General features: G+C 40.7%; 1 protein-coding gene across 2 annotated transcripts in view; it reads left to right on the top strand.

The window, feature by feature from the left end:
- Nucleotides 1-12107, top strand: part of scube1 (signal peptide, CUB domain, EGF-like 1) — a 94379-nt gene that overhangs the window by 51902 nt on the left and 30370 nt on the right. Inside the window, exons 7-8 of one of the 2 annotated variants that reach the window (XM_008401500.3) lie at nucleotides 886-975; nucleotides 8108-8224. In XM_008401500.3, the coding sequence (XP_008399722.2) occupies nucleotides 886-975; nucleotides 8108-8224 (207 nt within the window). The remainder of the gene's footprint in view (nucleotides 1-885; nucleotides 976-8107; nucleotides 8225-12107) is intronic. The other variant, XM_008401501.3, reaches the window with a different exon arrangement.

Here is a 12107-nt window from a genome sequence, read left to right as displayed (position 1 = left end):
GATCTGTAGACAAACAGGCAACCAGCACTGCCCCAGACCACCTGCCTTTCTTTTTTTTAAAACATTTCTGAGTCTCTATGCATGCCATTCATCCAAAATATTTCAGTTTGCACCCATCATATACCCCTCCATGTTCCCCCCACCCATTGTAAAGTCAAGATGAGACTTCAAACATTCTTCTTCTTCCCCCCTGTGTGTTCTTCAGTCCCTCTGTCATTTTGCCATTTCTCTGCTCTCGGAGCATCCTCTCTGTACTAATTGCCCTCTCACACATTACCCTTGTGCTCTTTCTCGCATCATCGTTCAATTTTCCGTGCCCATCTCCTCGCTCTCGTTCAAAGCAGCTTCTCTCGGAATTGTCGGACACTTTTTTCCTCTTTTTTTTTTTCTCCCTTCCTTTTCTTACATGTTAAAATGAGGAAACGATTGCCTGAAAATAAATGTGTGGCTGTGTGTTATGGAACATTTAAACACCATCGCCAACAGCAAGGTCACGATCAGAATCAAAATCCAAATGTTCACCCCCAACCGATGCCTTCCAAAAACATTTATACAAATTTTTAAAGCCCGGAACCTTCTTCTTCCCCTCTCCACTGTTTTGCCTTCCTACTGCTTCATTAAGCTACTGATCCTGATCAGTTTCATTATTATTTTTTATTTTTTTTGTTCTTTTGATTTGCTGCAGGGGATTGATGACTGTTTGGGGATTAACACTCTAACAACAGGGATTTTGGTGCCTCTTCATCGCTTCTTGCTTCTTGGCTTTGGTTTTAGTTTTTTCTTTTTTTTTTGCTCAGACGCCAAAGTTAGGGCTGAAGGTCTGGTCAATTGGGCTTCTCATTAACCTGCTGCTCACTGTTTGTCCCCTTGTCACTTGTGTTTTAGAGAAAGATGAGGCTGCAATTGAGAGCTCTGAGTTCAATGCCACGTCAGTAGCTGATGTGGACAAGCGGGTGAAACGGCGGCTACATATGGGTAACTCTTTTCTTCCTCTTTCTATGTGTTGCCATGCCGCTTGTGCTTGTATCCCCCCCACACCCTCCCGAGTTCACATCTCTCCGTTTCCCTCTCGTTCTCCTCTTTTCTATCTTTATTTTGTTCAAGAGCATTTTTGTAAACCCTCTGGTGCACGCTGTGTCCACCCAAGAGTCCCCCATTGAACACAACTGTAATTAAAACTGTTTGTGAAGAAAGAATAAAACAGACCATTATCCTTTTGCAATCCCTTTTTACCTTAGTCACCAACGTTTTGGTAGACTAATGGTTTCCCAGTCACTAACACAACACCTTACTGCAAATGTTCTTTGTTGTTTTCTTTTGCATTAATTTCCAACTTCCCACATTAGAAAAACACAAGCCCACTAACTTAACTCTCGTTTTATGTGGTTGTTATTTAGTGGGCGTTATTGAAAAAAAAAATCCTTAAAACCTAGCAGTTGGAAAGGGAAACAAACTGCTCCTTTCAAGAATATGCAGCCTTCAGAAATTTCAGCTGTGGGCTGCTACTGGAAGGACAGTAACTTTTCTGATCTGCACTCCGGGAAATGAGAGAAATTAGAGCAATGGTTCTTAATGTTTTTTGAGGTACCGAACCCACCAGTTTCATATGCGCATTCACTGAACCCTTCTGTAGTGATGAATAAAATATGATTCCCCCCCCAAATTCAGGACAGGGGTGACCCAACTAGAGTCTAGTTGGGTCACTTTAAGAAGATCACTAAGTCTTCTTAAGAGGTAGAGTCTCTGAGAACAGTTCTTCAAAATATATAGTCAGTGTTTTCAGCAAAGTTGAGCTGACTGTCCAGGAACGACCCAAGGTATTTAAAATTTGCCACAGTTTCAACAGGTTGGCCTTCGAGAGAAACTGGAACCACTTTAAGGTTTTGTTTAGATTATTTAATTAGCTCTACATTCTTAAGAGGATAAAAAATTTATAATAAATAATAAAGACTTTGCAGTATTCTGATTTAGTAATTTAATTGTATTAGTTGTGTTACCACCCCCACGGCACTAGAGGCAGTACCAATCCCGAAAAAATGCGACTAAGGAGCAGATTTAGAAGTTCACCGAAAGCTACATAATTTGGTAAAAACTGTGAGCTTTGCTGAAGTAAATAAAGACACAAGTTCAAATCCATGCTGAGAGTGGAGCTCCTTCAATCAGTTATAATCCGCAGCTCTGATTGGCTAAGCAAAGTAAAGGGATCCTCAGCAGCAAGTGATGGCAAAGCGGGGCGTCATCACGACTTTACACAAGTGTGTCTGTACCTCCGCGGCAGAGGCTCCGCCAAACCCCTGAGACCGACTCATCGAACCGCTGGGGTTCACTCGAACCCAGGTTAAGAACCACTGAATTAGAGGATTTAGAGTATGGTAACCAAACATAATTTTAAAAAAAAAGTCATCTGAGAGGAAGAAATACTCTGTCATAACTCAAATTTGCCAGTTGAACCTCACACGCAGGCGAAGGAGCTTCAGACAAAGTGTTTTTGCTTTTTTTTAATCTTTAACCAAACCTTTAAAAAAATTAGCTTGCATAATAATTTCTTACAAGTACAGTTAATTTTTACATACATAAATTCTTACCTATGGATGCACAAACATGAAATTCATTGACATTTTCCCCAACAACATAATAAAATTGAATCACAAGTACACATTCTGATATACATGCACAACATTTATATATCATGGATTTTTTTGCTTCCACATATTCCCACCTATATATGCACAACTCATCAGTTCTCTGCCATTTTACTTTACAAGGTTCCAAAACTCGATTCTCAACTAGTACAAAACATATAAATGACCAGCATTTACTCCCTTATGTTAATGACAGTTTAGGGACAAACCAGTTATTAACACTATCAGTGATGCTAGATTGGTTGAAGCTTTAGTCCCTAATGACAGTACATGACATTTGCTTTGGATCTTATCTGCAGCAAACTAAAAGACTATTTTGTAGTTTTGTATTCGTTTATGATATACTCTCCATTGTATAGTATAAAAAACTGATCAAAGGTAAACTTAGTTCTGTATTAAACTGGGAGAATTCAATTTGTTAGTTGTTGTTTTTTTGTTTGGTTTTGTGACAATCATAATTATCAAAATACATGGACCAGTCAACATGTGGATGGAATACACTGAGATTAGTTTCTGTCTGTCACAGTTTATGATTTATAAAACCTTAAATTATTTGTGAGAATAACTCTTTCTGCTTCAAGAAGGGAAGCTTTATGTTTTCTCAGAATTGTAGTCAAAATGTGGCCTCGTTATTAGGAACTGGATGCATTGCTACAATCAGTTTTAGAGTCTGTGTATCATTTCTCATCTTGTCTCATGTGTCGGTTGAATTGTTACACACTTACTTCAAAGTATGATTTATAACGCTCTCAGAGAAGCTTTTTCCCACCAGTTTTGATGCTAAACCTCTAGTATCAACTGCATTCGCTGATTTTGTTTCCACCAGCGAATCACAGAGTCCTCCATCTTTAAAACATTTCCATCTTGGCACCAATTGGGCCAGATGATGGAACTTCTGTCAGGGCCTGGGTAGGGATCCATGGAGAACAACAATCCTTCAAATGTTCATCGCCATGTTTGGGATTTGCAAAATGAATAGTTGCTGTTAGGCTAATGCTAACCCAATATTTTTTTTTTTATTTATGTTTTAATTTGAATAAAATTGGTAAAGTTGGAGTAATGCTAGATTCACAGGGCAGGATATTGAAATTGTCAGTTGATTTTTGAAACGTGGGCGACCACATGCATGACAATAACAACCCTAGTTTTAGCAGGTTTGGCCGTACTGTGTGTGATGTCGAGTCAAATTCACTCACCAATATTCAGATGCCAGACCGCAAATATCGCAAAACCTCTCGGCTAAGCAGGAGTTCAGTGTAAACAAACATGCCGATATTTGTGGATTATGTTTAAAGACCAAAGAAAAACAATACGGAGGTGTCTATAACATCTACACATAGACTTCCTGCTGCGCCATGACAGTTGTTTTGTCATGTCACATTCAACAGCCCACGTTCTCACTTGTCCTCGGGGAACAAATCATACACTTTACAACATCGGGCCAAGACAATCCAACACGTTGAATATCCCTGATTTTAGATCTGACCAAGGTGTCACAGCTAGACAGAACACCAGAGTAGACCGAGCTTCTATGGAGAGGAAAAAAAGCAGAGAACATAACATTAAAAGTTGAAAAAAAAAAAAAAAAAGGAAAAACGGTAAATTATGCAAAATTGAAGACCAGGTGAAGAATGTTTGCAGGTCAAAGAGAAGTGGTCAGCTTGTCCTACAGCAGCCTGCCAGACCCACACATGGAAAACCTGAGCGGAAATGTCCAATCTTCTGGATGGCTTTGTAGTACTTTGGAGATGAAAACATCATGTTTTCAGATTTATTTTGTTTTTGTAAGGTACTCTGAAAATGTAATGAATTACATAAAATTATTTACCATTCTGTTCAAGAGTCACACAAAAATGACACAATGTCACAAGCTCTAGTCAGTGTAATGATCATCCAACCAATTTGAAAAGACATTTACTTACTTCTCTTTTGATTAATCCAGTGCAAATGTATTTTGTGATCCTGTGTGGAGATGTGTATGTAAATGTCTTATCCAATATCATTCCAAGACTAATACTCTTTGAGTTGAAGGAAAGTCAACATTTGTACTTTTTTTTTATAGAGACGTTGTAATATTGAAGCACACCATATTACAGGGATAATACGCAGCATAACGACATAGATACATTAGTTCAGGATAACCAAACCAGTCTAACTATAAGCTTTATCAAAAAGGAAAGTTTCAATCCTAGTCTTAAAAGTAGTCAGGGTGTCTGCCTCAGACTAAAACTAGGAGCAGCTTGATAACTAAAGGATCTGCCTCCCGTTCTACTACCAGAACCTCCAGGAACCACCTTAAATTCAATCTTAAATTCTGTTCTGGATTCAACATACGGAGGAAGCTAAAGTAAGAGTAGTATGATCTCTCTTATTGATTTTCACCAGCTGCAGCATTTTGGATCAGCTGCAGGCTTTAATCTGCATTTTTCTCAGCTTCCTGATAGTAAAGAGTTGCAGTAGTCCAGCCTTGAAATGACCAGTTTTTCAGCATCAGGAACTCCTCCTGATTATTCATGGAACCTCTTAACCCTTGTGTGCGCGAGGACTGAGGCAAACGTAGAGGACTATGGAAAATGATACAAGTTTTACGTGTGTGGGGTCAGTTGAACCCCATTTCGACATACAAGGGTTAAGAAAGTTTTTTAGAATGTGATGATCAATGATGTCAACGTCCACATTCCACATTTGGGTTTGTGCTTCTGCTACTTGTTTAGCATTGAGATGCTATTTTAGGCTTGAATAACTTCACAATAATTTTTTCCATAAATTTATCTTTTGTATCTTTTTAGGTGCTATAATCTATGTAATTAATTTATCAAAATTAATATGTTAAAGTCCCAGCAGCGTCACCTGTAGTCATGGAGACAGTGTGGTCCAGTGTGGCTCAGTGCAGCTCACGTCCAATCAGTGAAGAACCGGCAATGACTGAAATGGTAGACCCTCTCCCACCACCTCTGTCTACCGCGGTTCAGAGACCTCCACCGCCACAATGTCTGATGTTGTCTCAAATGTTCCTGTGAATTTGGAATCCAATTCAGAACTTCTCCCTGGCGGCTGCATTGCCCAACAACAATGCCAACTTAATAAAAACACTTAAAGCATGAGGGCTTGACAACGATAAAACGTCTGAGTCTGTTTAAATGCATATGGGAGCATAAAAGAAAGAGCCTTCAGTCCAGACAGGCCTGTAACGAGACAGAGACAGGACGTCTTCCTGTCCAGTCTGAGACACTGCTGAACAGACACACATTTAATTCAAGAGTTTGGTATGTTTCCAAATAATAAAAGTTAAAATGTTATTTAAATCTGTCCACACACATATATTTCACCCCCGCACCCTTCCAAAGTCTACGGTCCATTTCAAACCCAGTCTCAGACTGTAAGAAATACGCTGTTAGAGAGTCTTGGAAAAGGAGGCTGAGGGTGGTGTGAGAGGCTTGTCCAGCACATCAATCAGGCCAGGCGGTTTGTCTCTGTTCCTACGCTCAGCTTGGCCCTGGGGCTTGGCTGGGCGTGGTCCGCGGAGAGGGGGCTCTGCAGGACTCGGCTTACTTCAGCTAATGATAGGGCCCACTGTACTCAGTATAAATCACTTTGACCCATAAACACCACCTACACACACAAGAAATCCACACGTTCACCTTTACTCCAACATGGAAAGTCTTATTGATTATGTACACTTGTTTGGGCATGTCGACCCACAACATGATCCAGAATGACTCGCACATGCACACACACACACAGTTATCAGAAACCTGAGTTGGAAAGTGGAAAGGGGAAAGGGGAAGGGGACAGGGTGGTGCTAATACCCTACAGCACCTAGCAGACAGGCTGCCTAGATGATGGAGTGTCTTTCCTTCCTCCTTTTTGCAATATCTTTCTCCAGCCCATCATCTAGGAATCCTGTTGCCTTTATTTGGGATAAGTTTGACATTTAAGCTAGTTTACCAATCTGAGCTGTGACAGATAAAAAAAACACAAACTATAATTGGTAATCAAGGGGAACTGATGTGAGAGAATATCCTGGGGTTGCATGAGCAAAAACATCTTTAACATCTATCGTGGCTTACTTGTGGTGCATATTCAGTTCTACGCTTCTGCATTAACTCCTAACAATGGATATGTTTCCAACCTGAGTGCGTTTTTCTCCTTCCCGGTTTTAATGAATTTAAGCACATGCCTTCTTGACATTTTAATTGAACAGTGCCAAAAATTTGGGAAACATCGCCAAATAACACGCTGCTGTTATTCCGCAACAGCCCTCTAAATTCCAAAAGATCATCCTAGGGGGGATTGGATTTGGAAACTAGATTTTGGGATTGTATGTTTTAAATCTGACAGTTGATGAGAAAATTCCAAACTTCTGTTCAAACCGGGATTTTCTCTTGAATAAATGAAGTGAAGCCCACCAAAAGCAGAGCAGTTACTAAGGAAAACCTCTTTATAAAGGCATAGCTTTAATTAATCCCTTTCAACAAACATGAGTCAATGTCAAATTTCAGCCTCCTCAGCGATTCCCGAGGCCCGTTGGGTAGGGGTTGACTGAGCTTTGCTAAAGCAACAGTAGCTCAGTAGCTAAGCTAGAGTTACCATGAGCTTGTGTTTGCTTTAGGATCAGCTTAGGCAATATTCACAAGTCCCAGCAAACATTATCTCCACCATGTACAAGGACATTTTTTCACGAGAGGTCCTGCAGAACCGGGACTCAATAGCAGCTTTATTTTTTCACCATCTCACCTGAACTTTCCTGTTTTGTGTGAGATAATTGGTTTCTTTACACTTTTGGAAGCTGGACCAACCTTTCTTCACCCTGCCTCGTCAGCACAATATCATGTGTTGTCTGAATAATTCCCTGTTAAAAATAACTTCTTTTCCAGTTAGGGTTTATAAGCGGATTGTATTTGTCTTTATAAGACAACTGAAATGTCTCTGACATTTCCTCACCTCTGTGTCGACAAAGCTACATGAGGAACCACATTGGGATGTGCCGTCATCCCTCCGTGTTTTGTGTATTCTTCTACCCACATGAAGCTTTGCCACCACTAGGGCTGCACAATATGTCACGAATATATCGTTGTCGCAATGCCAGTGTGCGTAAAATTCATACTGCAAAGGGTTGGCTAGATTGCAATAATTGTTGTCTAATATATTTTAAGAGATCTGTATGTTTTTATGCTAATGCAACATTTAGCCAGGAGACTCAGCAAAAACTCACACTAGACAAATAACAGCAACAAATGCTAACAGTCAAATATATTAGAAAGAGAGGCATATGAATCACCTGATGTCGTCAATATTTACCAGTATTATTGTCATCACAATATCTAATATCGTGCAGCCCTAGTCACCACCCATATCACGTCCAGTTTCAATAGCTACACGATGCTTTGGTAGGATTCGGAAATCAACTGAGTGTGTGAACAGGTCATTTGTGTTCTTCCATCTCTCTCTTCAATCCTTTATAGAGAGCTGCGCTGTAAACAACGGTGGCTGCGACCGGACCTGTAAGGACACAGCTACAGGGGTCCGCTGCAGCTGCCCTGTGGGATTCACCCTGCAGCCTGATGGCAAAACCTGCAAAGGTTAGTAATAAGCAAAATCAACTGTCTAATGTGAGTAGTATGAGAGTTCTGTAGAACTGAACCCAGAGCCCAGTTCTGGGTCCTCCATGCTTCAGTTGAACTCCTTGGTGCTGATGTTCCTTAACATCTCAAACCAATCGGGAAAAGATTTCAGCTGTCTTCTAAACCAGGGGTGTCCAAAGTCAGTCCTTGTGGGCTAACATCCTGTATGTTCTAGTTCTCTGCCTGGTGATAGTAACAACCTTTTCTGCATGTCGATGTTCTGCCCAGGCCTTCTAACAAGCCATCATTTGATCCAGGTGTGTTAAACCAGGGAGAGAACTAGAACATGTAGGATGCCGGCCCTTGAGGACCGACTTTGGACACCTCTGCTCTAAAAAAACATCTGAAGGAACTCACGGTTAGCCTCTCAGTGGCTGAGGACTGGGCTTGTGTCTGATCTTGGTCAAACACATTCCAAATATCAATGAGTGTTTTTAGTCTGAACCGATTTAAAAAGCTGTCTTTAGCCATTGGAAACAATTAACTTTATATCTTTTTCTGTTTTTGAGCAGAAGCTGAATTCTTCTGTGTTGTATGTAAAAACAATATTTGACCTTGTATTAAATTGCTCTGCATTTCAATAAAATACACAATCCTCCAAGACAAAACGTGTCGGCCATCATAAAGTAGAAGTAGTACCAAAGTCTCCATAAAGCTTCTTTGCAAGCAGATGTTTTGGAAGGTTTGCTTATCTGAATCATACATGATCATGATGCACACTGCAAAGAATGCAAAGACATCAGCAAAGACACAAAAGAAGAAAATTGCTTCCACTCGTCAATCTGAGAAGGGTTAGAAGGCTGAGCAACTTTGGATCCATCATTGTACAATGAAACTGTTATAGAGCGGATCGTCGGTATTTGCGGAGGTCAGGGGTCATATCTGTCTGAGTAGCTAAAATCTGGGATTACTTGAAACTCAGTTAAACGGGTTAATAAGTGTTTATTTCAATAGTTGAAACACCAATTATATCTTAACCAAAAAACTCAAGCAAGCATAAAAATGTTATTTTTGCATAATTGAGGAAGTTATTTCAAATTTTTGCACGTAAAAAATCATTGATGAAAATGGGCAGTGATGTGTGTTTTTCTAAGCATCCAGGTTGGAGGAGCCTAAAAAAATTACTTAGAAATCCTTATGATTATTAAAGTAACTGGATTGTGGTTAGAATTCAAGTCTTGGGAAAAAATGAAATACTCCTGACGCCTTTACAAAATATCAAGTTTATTTTCGATGAGGCGACAAACAAACAGCATGTCATCATGGCTGACGGTCAGAGTTCTTACAGAACCCTCATTCATTCATGGCCACCTCTGCTTCCTCCTCTCCTCCACATGGATTGGAAGCTGGACTACTGGGACACTTCCACCCCACCACATGTCACAGACTTGTTCTTAGAGGAGTCACCATGGCGACTGGACATGTTGGTCATGTGACATCAGCACTGCTGTTTGCTTAGCAGAATATGGATACCTCATGGGAGATGTGTGCTTTTACACATTTAATATTACTGAGTGTATGAGAGTGGGAGAGCAAGAGAGAGAGAGAGAGAGAGAGAAGTGTGTGTTTGCAATATGAGTGTCAGGTAGTGTGAGAATGTGGCATGTAGGTGTGTGAAACCTTGGAGCCGGAGCCGTCTCAGGGCTGCCAGGCAGACGACGCGTCGGCAAACTTTGAGATGTTTGAACAGAGAGGCCCACGCTGTCCGTTTCTCCCTCTTCACCCCCCACAACCCCCCAGCAGACATGACCGCAGTCATGCAAACAGCGCCATCAAGCTGTGGACTCTGTGAGTATGTCAGTCCTGCAGTGAAGGGGGAGTCCTTGATTTGGCACACACACAAAGATTGTGTTTTGCAGAATTGGCAGATTTTGTGGTGACGGTCCAGGTTGACGGTTCAGGTTGACGGTTCAGGTTGTGCGGAGCGATTCAGATCCGTGAGATTTCTTCACCAAGAGCTTTATTAGGTTACAACAGCAAACTAACTGTTTTTCAGTGTATCATCAACGGAGGTGCAGCTCTTTTCTCACATGACTTGGAATATCAGTGGCGCCACTGATATCAAGAATATTGAAGCTTTTTGAACTTTTTTAATGGGTTTTTGAGAACATGAAAGCGAGAGTTTCAGTTGCAGTAAGACCTAAAGTGTCCCATAAAATCCAGGCTTTGATATGAAGGGAGTTTGCTACTCATAGTGCCACCAGTGCAGAGCTTGCTCAACACTGGCAGCAGGTGGCTGTAAAGACTTTGCCAAAATTACCCAACTACTGTAACCCGACCCCTTAAAGAAAACACGTCTGTCCAAGAAAAACTTTAAGGACTGATTGACATTCTGTATGAAGAGCAAAGAACGAAGAGCAGAATGTTCTTCTTAATGGTGAATCCTACTTCTGACTGTTGGAACATCAGAACAGGAATCAGACTGGAAAAATGGTTTGAGCTACCGGGTCCAGGAGAGTGAGCTCAGTTTGACTTAGTGCTGGGATTTTTCACTATCTCACAATTCAATTCAAAATCAATTTTCGATTTGTTTTCTCATGGCAAACTGAGAAAGCCAGAGTCTTGTAGCGATTCTTCTTTTAGAAGTCTGCCATAATGATGATAGTTAGAAAACCTACTATTTACTGAGGCAGAACTTTTCCATTCTAGAACCGCTGCTCATGGTGACAGTTGGAGCAGCTTTGTTAACTCTGATTGGCTTTTTTCATAAACTTCTGCTCATCCTTTTTATTTATTTATATATTTTTGTTGAATCATTGCATGTTTGGACAGTTATTCCTTCTGTTTGGTTCTGGATGGAGGGACTTTTGCTCTTACTTTTTCACTTTCATACAGTTGCTACAACACATAAAAACACTGGAAATAAAGACAATTAACACCCAAACAGCAAACCCAGAGGAGTTGAAAAGGCGTCATGGATGCAGATCAGAGAGAGAAGGAGGAAGTTAAAACCATAACGGACAAGAATCAGATCTCTGACTCCGTTGCTCTGCCTTGATGTTTTATTAGACAGAAATTAAAGAGGAGTGGCAAAAGCAAAGGAGGTGGATTAGCAGTACCAACAACTGATGGAATCATCCAGGACATTTTACAGTGAAACATCGTCTCTGCTGCCTAGACATTGAGCTGTCAGCGTGTCATGACCGGTTTGAGAATATCATACAGCAACTCTTCAGTCAGAGGCTTTTGTAGATTCCTTGCGAGGCTGACTGCTGCAAGCTCCATCAGAAACTCTTTGAAGATACTTAAAAAATATTCCAACATTTATTTTCCCATTGGAATAAAAATCTCATTTTTTAATTACATTTGAATTAAACTGATGAGAAAGACTGCGTACTTTTGCATTATGTAGAAGTGGAGATAAAATGTCTTGTAGAGGAGTAACCAAAGTCTCTGGTTATGTTTTGCCATAGTGGAAATGGATGGCACTTCATCCATTTACAGATGGAGTGCCTTTAATTGGGCTTGAGTTGAGTAGAGAAGATGGATATGAGTACAGGCCAGCTGTGCCACGCCCACTTAATCTGACCAGCAGTGAGCCCTCAGGCGTCCTCAGTCTGCTCCTCAAGAGTGGAGTCATGGGCAAGGCAGCGCACATTGATCTGTCAACATGTGCAAAGTCTGCAAGACCACCACAGTCACCATCAGGTTACACACTAACCTCACAGCTTTGCTTCCTTTTGGGTTTTCCTTATTGAAACATAATCATAATATAATCAGTTATTATCAAAAGCTACGACAAAGCCACTTCCCCCTGAAAGGAGTCTGGCTTTACTTGGGTTTGAAAATGTTCTGAATGAACTTCAGGACTTGCAAATCGTCAGTCAGAGGCTTTTGTAGA

Source organism: Poecilia reticulata, chromosome 23, assembly GCF_904066995.2.
Source record: "Poecilia reticulata chromosome 23, P_reticulata-male-v2, whole genome shotgun sequence".
NCBI lineage: Eukaryota > Metazoa > Chordata > Actinopteri > Cyprinodontiformes > Poeciliidae > Poecilia > Poecilia reticulata.
Note: the sequence above shows the minus strand (reverse complement) of the source record. Positions and strands in the feature narration are given on the sequence as shown.